This window comes from Hyperolius riggenbachi, chromosome 3 (assembly GCF_040937935.1).
Source record: "Hyperolius riggenbachi isolate aHypRig1 chromosome 3, aHypRig1.pri, whole genome shotgun sequence".
NCBI lineage: Eukaryota > Metazoa > Chordata > Amphibia > Anura > Hyperoliidae > Hyperolius > Hyperolius riggenbachi.
In genome coordinates, this window is record NC_090648.1 from 440584679 (window position 1) to 440603198 (window position 18520).

Consider the following 18520-nt stretch of genomic DNA (forward strand, 5'->3'; position numbering starts at 1 on the left):
CATGTATGATTTTCGTTCCACTTCTCATGTGTACACCACTTTGTGTTGGTCTTTCATGTGGAATTCCAATAAAATTGATTCATGTTTGTGGCAGTAATGTGACAAAATGTGGAAAACTTCAAGGGGGCTGAATACTTTTGCAACCCATTGTGTGTGTATATATATATATATATATATATATATATATATATATATATATATATATATTATATATATATATATATATATATATATATATATATATATATATATATATATATATATATATATATATATATATATAAAATGTTAAATTACCTAATTGTTATCTTAAGTACAGAAAGACAGGGCTGGTATGATTTGGAAGAAAATGCATTCAGTCTGCAAAAGTATATTTACTATACAGAATATTTTATCTTGATTTCTTAAGAAAAATACAGAACTTATACTGGTATATTTAGAATCAGTCAGTCTTTTAACACCTACTGTTATTTATGTAAATTCTAATTATCAACTACCAATATACTGTACATAAAATTACAACTCCCAATACTTTAAAATGTTTGTGAAATGACTGAGAATATATGTATGTTTGTTACTTTATTATGGTAACATTGTGAGGAGCTATCATAGTTTAGTGTGTGTGGGTCTAGGGAGGCTGTGGAATTAGATTGTTGGCTGACATTGATAACTGTATCCCTCAGTTTAAACTCTATATCAGAAGTTTAGCTTTGTGAATGATTACACTACAGTTGTGCAAACCCTGATAGTAGTGGGTTCAATTGCGTACATGAAAAAAGGGGGCAGTTAAAAAAGGGCCCTCTTGGATGACGAAGTAGCGCCGGTGGATAACAAAATCTGATAACGATAAAGATCATTGTTAAACTTGGTTAACAATAAATACCGTTGTAAAAATAGATGGTAAATAATAACGAAAAGATATTAACGTTAAAAATCGTTACGTAATTCAACAATACAGCTTAACCCAACCATACTCTCCCACAGAACCCTCCCCTGGTGGTGTCTAAAAGTAACCACTCCCTTGATGGTACCTAACTCTAACCACCCCCTAGTGGTGTTTAACCCTAACCACTCCCCCGATGGTGCCTAACCCTAACATCCCCACAGTGGTGCCTAACCCTAACCATCTACCTAGTGGTGCCTAACCCTAACCATCCCCCTAGTGGTGCCTAACCCTAACCACCCCCGATGTTGCCTAAAACTAACTGCCACCTGGGTGGTGCTTAACCCTAACCACTCCCCCTTGATGGTGCCTAAATCTAACCACTCACTCTGCAGAAACACCATTTTACAGATAGAAACAGTAATATCTTTGATAACATAAAATCTGTACATACAAACAAAATAATATGACAAAAACTATAACATTGCAAGCTTCTAAAACAATAACATACTTCAAAAACTTTAATGTTCTAATGTTCTTAAAGCGGTATCGTCACCATAAAAATCAAATTTCAACAGCAACTGGTCTGAGTGTATTAAGTGATAAAGATGCTAATCCTGCATTCAAAACTTTTAAAACTTGTTTTGCTGTTATGATTTTGAGTTATCATATACCTTAGGAGCACTGGCTCTTTAGTAGTCGGTGCCAAAGAATTGCATGCTGGGGGTTCTTTTTATCTATAATCTATTCCTCCTCTTCCCTTTATTTCCCTGTCTGCTGCTTATCTAAAACCTGATCCCCTACTCACTTGTGTTTACAAGCAAGGCTGAGGTGACTCAGTGATTGGAGGAGACAAGAAAAAAAGTAAAGGGCAGAAATGACATCACGAGTTAGCCTTTACTGTGGGCAAAAGACATGGCCCCCACCAGGAACAGAATTCTCGTCATTTACTATATAACATTCACTGAAATCAAAACGTGGACAGTACAATACATGTGTTATGTAAGTAGCTGAACTATTTATCTACTTATATATGTGTTTTTTTTCCCTGGAATAGTATGGCTGATCCTACTGCTTTAACAATATTTATTGTGGCGCCCTTTTTCTGCTTTTTTTGCTGTATTAACGATAATTGCATTAAAGTCTATGGTGGCGCCCTTTTTTTCCTGCTACCATTCAATTAGCTACTCTTAGCTTCTATGTTTTATAACATGTTCAGAGCCTTATTTTTAGTATGAAGGATTAAAAGCTATGCTTCAATACTATGGTCCATGGGCTTATCAGTTTGTGTTTGGCCTAGGTCTTTTCAGATAATTATCCCTCAACTTTTCTTCATACTATTTACGTGTATTAATGTGAAAATAATAAAGGGAAGGATGGATTGGGTGGGGTGAACTTTAACACTATTCTTTTACTTTCCTAATTATAGTATTTTATATTCATTGTAACTAAGCATGTTTACAGTCATGTAGAACAATCATGCAGTAATTGAACTAGCCAACCAATATTAAATATACCTTGGCTATCCTGGTACACAGGAGATACCAAGTGGTTACAGTTATCGTAGACATTACAGAATTCAAACAGTGTAAAAACAAAAACATGCAATTCATTTATCAATTTCGTGACTCCTGTTTCTTGCTGTATAGAAAAGAATAATTTAGAGACACTAAATATCCTGGATATAAGAACCAAATGCACTAAATGCACATATTGTAAGGTATAATATATTGATTTGTAACAAGTATACAGCTAGAAGAGGAAAAAGACAGGGACACCAAGAGCCCAATATTGTGCAGTATGTATTAGATTAGGGGGAAACAAGATTAAAGGTAAGTATAGATATACTCACAAACCAGGGTTACCTCATAGGCAACCACTGTAACAGCAGGTGGGGAGAACAAGCCTGTCCCCACTCAGGAATAAGAAATCGCTCTCTGTAGACAAGAAGAAACATGAAGATTTCTGCCCTTCCACCTAGGGTGGTCTGGTATCAAGTACAAGTGAGCAGAGGCGCCAACAGGATAAAATACTATAAAAAGCTTAAAACATGGAAGTGGTAGGGGTGGACTCTTACCCACTCCAAAGGACATGACAACAGACACGTGTTAACGTATAACACAAAAATGTATTCATACACTCCCCATAATTTGCAACGCGTTTCACATGCGTGATCCTGCTTCATCAGGCAGTCAGACAGGAGTATATAGCAAATGCTGTCCAGGTCTGTATTAAGCACAGAGGCGTTTAATACAGACCTGGATGGCATTTGCTATATACTACTGTCTGACTGCCTGATGAAGCCGGATCACGCCCGTTAAATGCATTGCAAATGTTGTGGAGTGTAAGAATACATTTTTGTGTTATACGTTAACACGTGTCTGTTGTTGTGTCCTTTGGAGTGGGTAAAAGTCCACCTCCACCACTTCCAAGTATACAGCCAGACCGAAGTGGCTACAACTGTTGCTGCACCTACTAGGCACAACAACCACCAATACTACTGCTGCAATTACCTTTACTATTTCTACCACTGAAATTTAAATGATTATTCTTGTTTGTTATTCTTTTATTTAAAAAAGCCAACATTTTCCACAGCACAATCTCACTAGAACATCTAGAACAACAACAGAAAAAGCATCACTCACTTATGGACAGTAATAAAATAAGTTCCTATAACAGAGGGGAAAAAAACATTCATAAGGTGAGGAAAAGGAAGGACTTGCTGATTCTCATTTATTCATCAAGCAACATTTTAGGCTGTTATTTGAGACCTAAGCATAACAGCAACTGAAATGTCTCTGGGATCACGGATGGTGGTACGAATGTGGCAAATGTAATCCTTTCCTACCCCATCTAAAACTCTGGGCTTGACATCTGCATGAATATTGTACAGAGTGCTGCTCGGATACCCCTTTTCAAAATACCCAGATATCCGGGTCGGATATCCGAGTTCAACATTTTCCAATCCGAATCCGAATCAGATATCCGACCTCAGTATCCGGGGTATCCGGCCGGATTCGGATATCTGGATAGAAAAATGGAAGTGCCCTTGAAATTGCTTTAAAAAGGTTTTTAAAGTAAATGAGGCATGTATCATCATTATTTTTTTTAAAGGGAAACACAAATTGATGATGTGGGGACTTAAAATCCCCCCCCCCCCAAAATGGCTGTTTAACATCAGGCCTAGGTTCCAGACATTGGGCTTGGTTCTCAAAGCGGTGCTAACTGTTAGCATGCCTGTAAAAAACCCCTTAGCACGTCTAAATGAGCTTTTCGCGCGCAAAACTTTCCGCGCACAAAACTTTATGCGCGCAAAACTTTTTACGCGTAAAACTTTATGCGCACACTGCAGGGCGCTCTGCGCAAAGTGCCCATTAAAGCCTATGGGACTTAGTGCGCGTAAAACTTTGCGCACACAAAACTTTGTGCGCGATACTTAGCGCACGATCTGATTGAGAAATCCAGTGCTAACCTACTTAGCACCCTGGTTAGCACGTCTAAAGACTTTAGACGTGCTAAGTAGGTTAGCAACGCTTTGTGAATCAAGCACTTTGTGTCCAAAGTCCAACCGCACAACTGGGACATGACAGTTTTCAGCCAAGACACCTCCAAAAAATTACGCAGCAATTGTGTTTTGGGTTAAATATAGGTGGTATCAGTGGCCTGTGGCACCCTGATGGTGGGAGCTGCACAGGCAGCAGGAGCAGGGCAATGCAGCAGCAGGTGTAACGTGTGCCAGGAACATGCAGAATGTGGCACATGGCAATTGGCACTTGGCACGTGTCACATGGCACTTGGCACGTGTCACGTGGCACGTGGCACGTGGCACTTGGCATTTGCCAAGTGGCACTTGGCACATGCCACATGACACGTGCCAAGTGCCGAGTGACAGTCAGACAGCAGAGGAGAAGACACTAGTGCACACTAACTGTCACACTGGCACTGCTCACAACAAAGCAGTTCTGTAGAAAGCTAACACAGTAGTACTACTACTCTAACAACTACTAGCACTGACTGCAGTACTACAGTACTAACTACACAATAACACAGTAATCCTATCCCCTAATCCCTAACCTATACTGTAGCTAGCTAAGGCTAATAGCTGGCCAGCAGGCAGCAGCTGGCCTAGTCTGTGCACAGCACACACACAGACAAACAGCAGCTGCCTGCAGCACACACTCTGACTGTCATACAATGAAATCAAGCTAATTAACAATTTAACAATAGTGTAGTGATAGTGAAGGGTTAATCACTGAACAGCTTAAGTTTATCACTGTGTACAGCACTTGGTAGGCCAGCAGCACTGCAGCACACACTCTGACTGTCAAACAAGGACATCAAGCTAATTAACGATTTAACAATAGTGTAGTGATAGTGAAGGGGTTAATCACTGAACAGCTTTAAGTTTATCACTGTGTACAGACCTTGCTAGCCCAGCAGCACTGGAGCATGTCTCTCAGTGAGCATTCCCAAGTTAGGACAATATGTCTCATCATGGCAGCCCTCCTAATTATACAGGAGGGCTGGCCAGGGTTCCTTTGTGTGATTGGGTGCCAGGGCTTAGGCTGGGAGGCCTCTGATTGGCTCAATGAGGTCAGGTGGGGCTGGCCAGTGTTCACCTCTGTGATTTGTTGCTAGGGCTTCTGCTGGGAGCCCTCTGATTGGCTCCAGGACGTCATCTTCTTACTAACAGTATTCGGATCCGGATATCCGCCGGATATCCGCGGATATCCGGGTATACGACCAAATATCCGCAGATAGCTATACGGATTTGGGCCCAGGTATCCGGAATCTGAATCCAGTCAGATAGCTGAAAAAAGGTTGGATATCCGGGTTACCCGGAAATACGGAATCTGGATGAGCGCCACTGATTGTACACATTAAAAACCTTTAATAATTTACTGCACATTAATATGATCAGAAAATGGAAGCCCATGACATAAAGATAAACACAAAACCAGAATTACTAACATGCATCATAAAATTGTACATCAAGATCGTTATACTTTTGCTCATCTCATATCAATGAACCCGTTCAGCCGGATTTACCAATAGGCACTGTAGGCACGAGCCTACAGGCGCCATGTGCGCAGGGGCGGGTAGCAATGTGCATAATTACATAACCTTCTGAGTCCTGCCTGCCCCGCCCCCGCACTTACGATTACAGCACTGCCGCTAATGTCATCGCCCGCTCTCTGCTGCCTACAGCCAGAGGCTATCTGCTCTGCATAATCGCACTTGTCCCCAGCGCCTCATTCAAACAGCTATGTGGGGCGCTGCACTCTTCTGCAGCCGCTGCAGTGCAGAGCGGGAGTGCCTGTCCTGATGTTATCTCCTTCCGTCTCCTCCTATCGTCATCACGGAGAACACAGGAAGTGGCTGGGAGACGAAGCACAAGAGAGGGAGACTTGAACTTCCACCGCGTCTGAAATGGTCCCTCCAGTGTCAGCGGCCAGAACAGCGTGCAGCCGAGCACTGCAAAGGTCATCAGAGAAGAGTGAGTATGTGCCTGCTAGGTGCCTGAACGGCTAGCTGAAAAGTGTATATGGGGAGTATTTGCCTTTTTCCTCGGCAGCTCTCTTTAGTTTAGCTCTGTCCGGATGGTATTTCTTGTTTGACACTAGTGAATATTACGGGTCAAGGATGATGTTTCCCGTTGTCTGCCAGTGACAGGCTGTGAGATGGAGAATCTGTGCTGACCCCCCTGTCCTCACTGTTCATTTATCTGCATAGTGGTGTCCTCTGATCTCTGCCCTGTGTGATTTATGGCAGTAAAACACTTCAAAATGGGCTTTTCATAAAATGTTCAAGGATTCTGCCACAATAAATTCTAATATTTACATACAGGATGGTTTACTTTTCTGGCAATACATATCCACTGACAAATGCAATATCTGCACAAATATCTACAAGAGCAGCTCATATTATGTAATACCAGCTCTTATAGTATAGTAATACTTAGGCAAGCCTATGCTTTGCAGAGCCGACCACATCTAGGATTATGAGGGGAAAGGCAGGTTTGCCCTTTAATTATTTTGACAAATATCACCTGTTTGTAAATGCAGTAAGAAAGCTTACATTGGATTAACAGTGTGTGCGTCTGCATGTGTGTGTCAGTGTGTGTGCGTCTGTGTATGTGTGGGTCAGTATGTGTGCGTCAGTGTGTGTGTGTCAGCGTGTGTCTGCGTATGTGTGTGTCAGCGTGTGTCAGCATGTCTGCGTATGTGTGTCAGTGTGTGTGCTTCAGCGTGTGTGTGTGTGTGTGTGTGTGTGTGTGTGTGTGTGTGTGTGTGTGTGTATTAAAAAGGCTGAAGAGCGTACATAGGAGTATGTGTAAGTTTATATTAAAGTAACAGCTGATTTGTGTTTGTGTGCTGGATGTGGGGTGCACAATATGTAAGCTCTATGCAGATGAAGGATCTTGTCTAGGTAGCAATAAGGTATATGGGGTGGCACACACAAGCCCAGCCCTGCTAGCTGTCAGATGCATGAGTTTGCAGACAGACGCTGGCTGGTCCCCGTTCGCCTCTTGCTCAATCCCTGCTGTGTGTGCCATCCCCTGCTTTATTAAAACCTGTGCAGCCTGTATTTGCTGCTGTATGGGTAACACTTTCATACACAAATGCAGGAAATACAGGTTTCAATAAAGCCAAAGAGGGCACACTCAGCAGGGATAGAGCAAGAGACACATGGGGACAGGCCAGCCAGGGTTTGCCTGTATACTAATATTCATGACAGGCAGTAGTCAAGCTTTATGATGGGCAGGACTTACTGTAACTAAATTCAAATCATCTCACTAACCATCTATATTGCCTACCACCATCTTCCTATCACTAGAATCTACCAGTTACTATATTCTACTCACTGTATTATTACCTGCCTGTGAGTAGAACCTATCACAATTTGTTGGTAATATCTGCATACTTTGTGCGTTTTTTCTTACGAATAGAGGGTGGGACTTGGGGGTGTGCCCTGTGCTGAGGGGCGGAGCTTAGGGCGTCAGAACTTTTGTGCCTATAGGCTCCCGTGCTATAAATCCGGCCCTGCCTATGATATATTTTCTTAGCAAAATTCAGTGTTGTCTGAGGCAAAACTGAAATTGAGCCCAGACTGTGGCAGCGGGGGTTAACTCACCTTGATCGTAACCATGTCCACAGTGCTTCATGCCTCTCTGTAACCTCCCTATACTTTCTGCTTTTGCTCCCAATACTTCCTTCTTCCGGCTGTAAATGTATTGGTGGTGATCAAGGTGAGTTAACTCTGTTACCGTGGCCTACATACACCAGCACACAGTTTTTGCTAGATTTTGCTTTTTCCCACTCATCCTTAAGGTGGCCACACATCATACAATTTTTAAATATCTGTTCAATTCAAGAATTGCAATCAGTTTTCTGACTGATTGTAACATTTAAAAAATATGACCAATGTACCACACACAAATGTTAAATTTTTCCTCAATTATGATCAAAATGATTGGAAACTCTAAGAAAATTGCTAAGGTGTGTATATTAATAAATTGACAATCTAACACACACCATACAATCTTTAGAAAAATTGAAGAAAAATATCCAGCATTCTGGATCGATTAAAATTGAAAAAAAAAACCAGGAAATCCGATCAGATTATTCAGTCAAATGAAAAAAAAAGCTTTACATTTTTTTCTGGAGATCTGATCATATTTATCGAATTGCTTTAAAAATCAAATCGGATCATGTTATTGTATCGTGTGTGGCCACCTTACGTCATAAGTAAACCTGTTGTATGTTTCAGAATCTCCTGCCAACTTGCTGAGTAGAAAATGAATGAACAAAGTGCTAATGATGCTTTGTGCAGAGGAGACAAAGATGACACTGGAAAACTAACACAAGAAATAATGGTGTTATTTATCATTGAATGTATAAGAAATGGTCTATATTTTGAATTTATGAAAATATTCAATGTTTTGTAATTTAGTGTACAGTGAACAATGGCATGTTTTACTATAATAAGGCAAATGTATCTTACCTGCTGAATTTGATCACTTGCAACTGCTGAATCTCCTGTGTCAATGAGATTGTCTGTGGGGACATTCTGGACTGGCTTCAGATAAGCAATTTCATTCTGCTTTGAGTCAAGAGTCACACACACATCATAGGAGAATGGGAAGGGTAAACTTGTGTCACTGATCTCAGAGGGACATCCCAGAGTGAACTGAGGATACACATTCCTGCCAAAAGTTCCCAAAGACGTTGAAGTGCTTGTTTTTTTGCACTTGAAAATAACAATAACTACCACAGTTATCAGAAATAAAAGAGAAATCACAGCAATGAAGATAATTAGGTAGAATGTCACATGAGATGAGGTTTCTGAAGTCTTTGGTTGACGCTTTATCTCTGGTACAACTTGTTGGAAGTTTTCAGCAACAACCAAGTTCAGAGTCACAGTAGATGAAAGTGATGGGACTCCATTGTCCTTTACAAGTACCACAATTTTCTGTCTTAAAGACTCTTTGTCTGGAAGTTCTTTTCCTATCCTGATTTCTCCACTGTGTTGACCAATGATGAATAAAGATGGATCAGGAAGTTGCTGCAAGTGATAGAAAAGCCAGGCATTGTGTCCTGAGTCAGCATCCACCGCAATCACTTTCGTTATTAAATAGCCTTTCTCAGCAGAGTGAGGGATAAATTCAAACAATCCTGATTCTTCAGTGTCTGATGATGGATAGAGGATTTTAGGGGCATTGTCATTCCTATCAAGGATACATATCCTCACCGTAACATTACTGCTTAGAGAGGGAGATCCACTGTCTTTGGCCATCACCTGGAACTGAAACTCCCTTAGCTGTTCATAATCAAATGATCTCTGACCATAGATAACCCCAGAAACAGAGTTTATGGAAACATATGACGATACTGGAATTCCATCTATTGTATGACTAAGAATGAAGTAGCTTATTTTAGCATTTTCATTTGTATCACTATCTATTGCATGGACTTTGTGTATGGAAGTTCCTTGTTGATTATTTTCTTGCACATAAATAGTATAACTTGGTTTATCAAAGACAGGAGAATTATCATTAACGTCTATAACAATGAGCTGAATAGTTTTGTTGGTGGACAGTTGAGGAGATCCATTGTCGAGTGCCTTTATAGATAAGTCATACTGAGCCTTTTGTTCTCTGTCAAGAGTTATTGTTGTAACAAGTTTATAATAATTAGTTGATGATGATATCAATTTGAAGGGTACCATGTCAGATATCTCACAAACAACCTCTCCATTCTCCCGACTGTCGGAATCATGAACATTAATAAGTGCTATAACAGTATCAGGAGGAGAGTCCTCCTGAATTGTGGGTGAGAGAGATGTGACTGTTATTTCAGGAGCGTTATCATTCATATCAATAATCTGTATTAGGACTTTACAATGAGCTACAAAACCTCCACCATCTTTGGCTTCAACAGTTAGTTCGTACCTTTGTTTAACCTCATAATCTACAATTCCTATTACTTTAATGTCTCCATGTACTGGATCTATAGTAAATACAGAATGTATACTTTCTGGAGCATCGTGAAATGAATATGCTATTTCTGCATTAGAGCCTTCATCTTCATCCTCTGCCTTCAGCTGGAGAACCAATGATCCTATTGGCGCATTTTCATTTAAGGTGGTCTTGTAAATTTCTTTACTGAATTTTGGAATGTTGTCATTTACATCAAGAACTATAATTTTTATAACAGCTGTGCCGGTTTTAGGAAGCTTTCCACCATCCATAGCAGTTAGAATAAGTTCATAAATAGTTTGTCTTTCTCTGTCCAAGGGCTTTTCTAGAATAAGTTCAGGAGATTTAATTCCATCATCTATTGTTTTTTCTCCCAGGATAAAGTATTCATTTCCACTAATCTTATACATTTGTACAGAGTTCGTTCCAAAATCAGGGTCTTTTGCAAGTCCCAATGGGATCCTCATGCCAGGTAATGCAGATTCGCTAATCATTAGGTCAAAAACATCTTTGGAAAACAAAGGTGGATTATCATTTACATCCTGAATTTCCACTTTAACTGTAAATAGTTGTAGGGGACTTTCAATGACAGCTTCAAAGCTTATTATACAGGTATCTCTCATCTCGCATAGAGTCTCTCTGTCTATTCTGTCTGAAACATACAGTTCTCCATTTTCTAAATTAACACTGAAATGTTGTGATTTGCCTCTTGAGACGATATGAAAATTCCTTAGTGACAATTCCTTCACCTTCAGCCCCAGATCTGCTGCTATGTTCCCCACTGAAGATCCTTGTTTCAGTTCCTCAGGTATTGAGTAGTGAAGCTGAGCTGAGACAGTCTCAATAGAAATTTGAAAGAAAATAAGTAAACATACTACCTGAGAATGCATTGCTTTGTGTCCATTCATACTGCAACCTGTGTCCGCTGATTGAGTTTAGGAATCCTTTAGTGAATCCAAAATAATTAAAGCATATTTAAAAATCCCACGTTCTTCTCGTTCTTCTAACAAGACTGCAGAAGAGTAAGCAATGATCCTGTATTATTATGTTTTGTATTGCAGGTTTCTGCTGTGACAGTGGCAGGAAAGAGATGCTAGTTGATCTAAGTTACAATATGTAGGCAATCAGCACCACTCAGAGTCCTTTTGAGGTATTGCAGCAACTCTGTTTTTCATACAGAGATATACTTTCTTCTTCTATTTTTAATGAAGTATACGTTAAATGTAGTTACTTTATGTGAGGTGTGTTTGATATGGATTAACTTACTGTATGCCTGAATTTTATACATATCATATTAACATTTTTGTGATATAAATCTTGCAATATTGCAAGTAATGTCATTTTGTCTTCTTAAACAGAAGCTCAATAAGATTGCAAATAATGAAAATAGTAAAATTGTATTTTTAGAGTTTAAAAGTAAAACTTCACTGTCATTAAAAGTTGCTATTAAAATATATTAGTGTGAAACGTATGGTTATTAAAAAGTGTATTTTTTTTAAGATTGGCATAAGCCTATGAGTTTTTAAAACTGACTGAAGCTGAAATTGCACTTCTTTGCAAACGTAAAAAAAAAACTATTTTCTGTGAAGATTTCTCATTTTTCTGCATAGGTAACTAATTACTTGCGTAGTGTAAACTGGGCATTTTGATTAATGATCCCAATGCGTTGACCACTACCACATGTTAGTGAATGGAATCTAGAACCTAACCACTTAGGAAAATGTCTGGCAAGGAGAGGAAGCTGCACATACCTATGGAAAGTAGTGTTAGAGAGAGGGAAGTAAAAGTTGCATGGAAATGCTGAACTAGTTAGCACTATCCCTAATGTTTTATTGTGAGGCCTTAAAGTAAAGTCTTTTCTGAGAATAATATGCATTATCCTACTAGCCTATCCTATCCTGTTCTCTCTTTGCAAACATCTTCTCAGTTGTGTTATAGTTATACTGTCAGTGTTAGCTTTTCACTTTGAATTGCTGGTAATGGAGAATCTGTGAATGGAGTGTGTTGTAAGCATGATGCTCAGACCAAAATAGGCTGGGTGAAAGAACTGACAGTACGAAGGCGATTGATTTGTAACAGCAAAAATTAGAATATCACAGGTGTTTTGTCGCAATGCGAAATCTCATGTGAAAATGTGAAGTAATGCTTCCTTATAGGGGTGCCACAATTTCATCAAGCCTCTGTGATTCTGTAAAGAGCTTAATAAAATATACAACCTGCATAACTCCTGAATATGCAAATAATCTCTTTATGTCCCTTAAAGTCATGCCCACATTCCAAACCGCTGGTGTATAGTGAGCCTTTAGCTTATACATTTTACAAAACTCCATCAATCCAACATGTATAGAGGAGTTTTGGACATTCTAGAACTCATCAGTGCATTGCATGTGTTGATATGGCTTTAATTGGATAGGGCTTGCACCAGTACTACAGAGTACCAACATAGTTCATGGTAAACGCAGAACCACTACTAGAGTATCAGGAGCAAAGAACACAAGAAAAGTATGCTAAACATAATTTTGCATTTTTAAAATATTTATCATTTTTTTTTAGTAAGAAGGCTGTTTGGTCTCTTTTAGCACCTTATAATCTTCTAGCGGTTCTGGGTCACCATGAGCTATCCAGGTATTCTGTTAATAAACTACTGTGTGCAGTCAGTGTCTAACTGCACAATGATGTAACAAGATGGATAATATTATTCTGATCATTTTTATTTATGCACAAAAGAAAAGGAAGTGCCCACAATAGCACCGAACTGGTCCAATATAAAGATAACAAATAATATTGGTTGAGAAATTACATTACACTGCATCCTCCTTCAACATCTTCAAAAAGGTCCTCAAAATGCAACTTTTCACTCTGGCCCGCCCCCCCCTTCACTGATGCTCTAAACCCGCAGTTGAACTCTAGTCTCCTACCTTTCATGCCCCTACCTCTCCCTCTAGATTGTAAGTCTTCAGCAGGGTCCTCCTCCTTGTATCTCCTACCTGCTCATGCACCTCTATTACCATAGATCCATCCTATGGAACTTGCCTAATCTCCATGCTACCATCCAGCGACTAAGCTGTACTCATACCATGCTGCGTGACCTGGTTTGCATGTATTCCTTATTGCTGTATGTCACCCCTAAATATTGTCTATAACCTTAACTAATGTAAAGGCATAATATGTTGGTGCTTTATAAATACAATAAATAAATAATCTAGATTAAAAACAATACAAAAATCACCAGCAGTTGATAAGGATGGTAAATACAATATGAACATAACAATTAGAGTAAACAACTGAACGGGGACCTCCCAATCCAAAAGTATTAAGTATGAAGTAAAACAAGTTGTAGCATACAAAAACAACTTTTTCCAAGGATGGCTAGTCTGAAACATGTCAGCTCATTGATGCGTGCCTTGACTTTTGGATATGTCCATTTAATAAAGGTTACACTCCATTGAGAAGTGCGGACCCTTTCTTTCTTCCTGGAACTTTGGCCTTGTTAACCAGGTCGAGCACTGTCAAGATTGTTTGTGGGATGTGAGCGGTGTTCACCTTGTACCAGTTCATTCATTTATATCATAGGGCTATTGGTTAGGTTAAACTAGAGTAAGGTGCCAAAAGAAAGTGCAATAGTACTAGGGAAGTGCAGTCATAACATAGTACCAAATACCAAAGAATGTAGAAAAAGGACTGAGGTTGACCACCCAGGGACGGATCTAGACCAAATTGCGCCTGGGGCAAGGTCAGGTTTTGGCGCCTAAACTGCCATTCCCCCATCCAGTTTTGGTGCCTAAAGGTCAGGTTTTGGCGCCTAAACTGCCATTCCTCATCTAGTTTTAGCGCCTAAAGGTCAGGTTTTGGTGCCTAAAGGTCAGGTTTTGGTGCCTAAAGGTCAGGTTTTGGCGCCTAAACTGCCTTTCCCTATCCAGTTTTGGCACCTTTTTAAGAATTCAACAAACTGCGCCTGGGGCAAGAGACCCGCTCGCCCCCCCCTAGATCCGTCCCTGTGACCACCCACCACAGCCTTAATGCATCTCGTGGGTGACTCCTGCTTCTAGGTAGCCTCTCCAAGAAGCAGGGGTTGCCTGCAATATGCATTAAGGCTGCAACTTATTATGGATCACAGCCTATTTATTTTCCTGCTTGGTGCTGTATATATACACATCTAATTACTATTTTACATGTCTCCTCAGGTATAATGTAACACATAAAATGGCGCACCAAGATAAAAATAAAGTTATGGTTTTTGTGTTCTAGTACCTACAAATTCATCACTCCCTAAACAGGTTTCCATCAACTATAATTCTCAGAATGGCTTAACTATTAAAGCAGAACCACAGGCAACAAGTTAATTGTACAGTGCAGATAGATAGATAGATAGATAGATAGATAGATAGATAGATAGATAGATAGATAGATAGATAGAGCACCCCTGATCTGTGAAACAATTTATAATTCTTTCCAACTAGTCATGTGTGAGATATTTCTGTCTTTGTGAACAAGCAGTAAAATGATATACGAGTTACACACCTCACTAAAACATTGAATCAAGAAAGTGATTTTGCTGATTTAATTATAGACAGGTAATATAGGAAGCTAAAAACGTTAAATATGAAACTGTTGTGTCACGTGGACTAGCTATGCAGTGCAGAAATAGAGCCAAAATTATCATATGTTAACCACTTAGTGACATGCAGACGTATTAAAACGTCCTGCTGGAGCCTCTTAATGGCTCCAGGATGTTTTAAAACGTCATGCACTGCTGCTGCTGCTGTGCATGATCCCGTGCGTTCATGTGCATTCCTGTGCACGTGAAAATAGTAAAAAACCCACCAAAAAAAAATACGCCTTTATTTCCAAATACTATATTGTCACCATACCTTGTACTAGGGACATAATTAAAAACTTGTTATAACCAGGACAAATAGGCAGATAAAATGTGTGGGTTTTATGTACAGTAGCAGTGTTTATATTAAAAATATAGGGGATGAAATTGGAGAAAAAGTATGTTTTCATTTTTTCCTTGTTTTCCCCTTTAAAATGCATAGAAAATAAAGTAATTACTGAAAACAAATATCAACCCCAAAAAGCCAAATTGGTGGTGAAAAAAACAAGATATAGATCATTTCATTGTGATTAGTAGTGATTAAGCTATTGGCAAATGAAAAGGATGAGCACTGAAAGGTGAAAATCGCTCTTGTCCGTTAGGGTAAAAACCTCCTTGGGGTGAAGTGGTTAAACAAGCAATTTTTTTCCTATGCAACTTTTAATAAACACATTAAAGATAACTAAAGGCGCCAAAATGTGACGTTATCAATTACAAATCATGTTAATTTTAAATATATAATACCAAGTGAATACTAGTATAATGTGATCAGTTATTTAATTATTAGGATTTGTAATTATGTAGCGTCTCCTACCTGATGATTCTGGCCATTGGTCTCTACTGAATCTCCTGTGTCAATGAGATTGTCTGTGGGGACATTCTGGACTGGCTTCAGATAAGCAATTTCATTTTGCTTTGAGTCAAGAGTCACACACACATCATAGGAGAATGGGAAAGGTAAACTTGTGTCACTGAACTCAGAAGGACACCCCAAGGTGAACTGAGGATAGACATTTCTTCCAAAAGTACCCAACGATGTTGGGGTGCTTGTCTTTCTGCATTTATAAATCACTGTTGCCAGGACTGTTATTACAAAGAAGAGAGAAATCAATGCTATGCAAATTATTAAATAAAATGTTACATTAGAAGAGGTCTCTGATGTCTTTGGTTGGCGTTTTATCTCTGGAACAACTTGTTGAAAGTTTTCTGCAACAACCAAATTCAGAGTCACAGTAGATGATAGGGAAGGGACTCCATTGTCCTTTACAAGGACTACAATTTTTTGTCTTAAAGACTCCGTGTTGGGAAGTTCTCTGCCAATTCTGATTTCACCACTGTGTTGACCAATAATGAATAAAGATGGATCAGGAACTTGCTGCAAGTGATAGGAGAGCCACGCATTGTGTCCAGAATCAGCATCCACAGCAATCACTTTGGTTACTAAATAGCTTTTCTCAGCCGAGTGAGGGATAAATTCAAATAATGCTGATTCCTCAGTATCTGACGATGGGTAGAGAATCTTGGGAGCATTGTCATTCTTGTCAATGATGCATATCTTCACTGTGACGTTACAGCTTAGAGATGGAGATCCACTATCTCTGGCCATCACTTGAAACTGAAATTCCCTTAGTTGCTCATAGTCAAATGATCTCTGAGCATAAATTATGCCAGTTATAGAGTTAATTGAAACATAAGATGACACTGGAATGCCATCTATGTTATTGCTAAGTATGGCATAACTAATTTTAGCATTTTCATTGATATCATGATCCAATGCATGGATACTATGTATAGAGGTACCTTGAGGGTTATTTTCATACACATAGGCCACATAGCTTAGGTTGTCAAAAACAGGAGAATTATCATTCACATCTGAGATAGTCAGTTGTATGGTTTTGTTGGTGGATATCTGAGGAAATCCATTATCTGTGGCTGTAATTGTTATATTGTACAGACATATTATTTCTCTGTCTATATTAGTGGCTGTTGCCAGTTTGTAAAAATTAGTGGATGAAGCAATAAGTTTAAAAGGCAAAGTGTCAGAAATGTCACAGGTCACTACACCATTCTCTCCACTGTCTAAATCATGAACATTGATTAAGGCTATTACTGTCCCAGGTGGAGAATCCTCTGGAATCATATTTGAGAGAGATGTAATAGTTATTTCAGGAGCATTGTCATTTATATCTATGACTTGTATTAAGACCTTACAGCGAGTAGCCAGTTTTCCACCATCTTTTGCTTCCACAGTGAGTTCATATCTATCAGTATCTTCATAGTCTATACCTCCTTTTACTGTTATACTCCCATTTGTAGGATCTATACTAAACAGATCATATAAAGTTAGAGGAATGTCACAGAAGGAATATGTTATTTCCGCATACGATCCTTCATCATCATCCACTGCATTCAGCTGCAAAACCAAAGAGCCAACAGGAGTATTTTCATTTAAATTCACCTTGTAGGTGTCTTTATTAAATTTGGGAAAGTTGTCATTTACATCATCAACTCTAATGTTTACAAGAGCAGTGCCAGTTTTCGGAGGCTGCCCTCCATCTACAGCTGTTAACAAAAGTTCATACGTATTCTGCTTTTCTCTGTCCAGAGCCTTCTCCAAAACAAGTTCAGGAAATTTTATTCCATCTATAGTGATTTTTTCCTCCAGTGTAAAAAAATCATTAATTCCTATCTTGTAATGTTGTACAGAATTGGTCCCTATGTCTGGATCCTGTGCATGTCCCAAGGAGAGATGCACTCCAGGTAATGCAGACTCACTTATCACAATATCAAAAACATTCTTGGAAAAACTAGGTGAATTATCATTTACATCCTTTATGTCGACTTTAATTGTATATAAATGTAAAGGATTTTCAATCACAGCTTCAAAGTTGATGATACAGTTCTCTTTTATCCCGCATAGAAGTTCTCTATCTATTCTTTCTGCAACATACAAATTTCCATTATCTAAGTTCACACTGAAGTACTGCATTTTGCCTCTTGAAAAAATATGGAAATTTCTGAATGATAATTCATTTACCTTCAATCCCAAATCTTTTGCAATGTTCCCAACTGCAGTTCCTTGCTTTAACTCCTCAGGAACTGTATAATGAAGCTGTGCAGAAATGTCTTCATATGTGAAGAAAATAAGGAAGAACACTACCAGCCAGTTCATTTCCCTGCTGCTTCTTTCCATTTTTGTTTTCAGATTGTTTCCTCAGCTGAAAAAAAGGCTGGAATGTAGATTCTGTCGATGCATTAAATTCAAAGGTGAACTGGTAAATATCCAAATAGTTCTTCGATCACAATGAGCTAAAGAAGAATGGGTAAATCCAGGTCTGTATCTCTCCTTCCAGGGTTTTGCTGTGACACGCTATCAGAAATCAGGCTTTCTATATACTGAAGTTTAATTTGCAGTCAAACAGCACCACACAGAGTCCAGATACGGTTTTGCAGAAATACTTTCTGAATCATATTTCTTTTATTGCTTTGTGGTTAAACTAGTTGTTTTAGGATAAATGTATTTGTTTTTTTGCTTAAAAAAAAAATCTTTGTATGTCAAACA

General features: G+C 39.0%; 1 protein-coding gene across 16 annotated transcripts in view; it reads right to left on the reverse strand.

Annotated features, from left to right (window-relative positions):
* Positions 1-18520, reverse strand: part of LOC137564200 (protocadherin gamma-C5-like) — a 669033-nt gene that overhangs the window by 462772 nt on the left and 187741 nt on the right. Inside the window, exon 1 of one of the 16 annotated variants that reach the window (XM_068277761.1) lies at positions 15773-18267. The exons of 14 other annotated variants lie outside the window; for them this stretch is intronic. In XM_068277761.1, the coding sequence (XP_068133862.1) occupies positions 15773-18151 (2379 nt within the window). In that variant the 5' untranslated portion in view covers positions 18152-18267. Of the gene's footprint in view, positions 1-8887; positions 11381-15772; positions 18268-18520 lie in introns of those variants that run through there. One more of the 16 variants, XM_068277758.1, reaches the window with a different exon arrangement.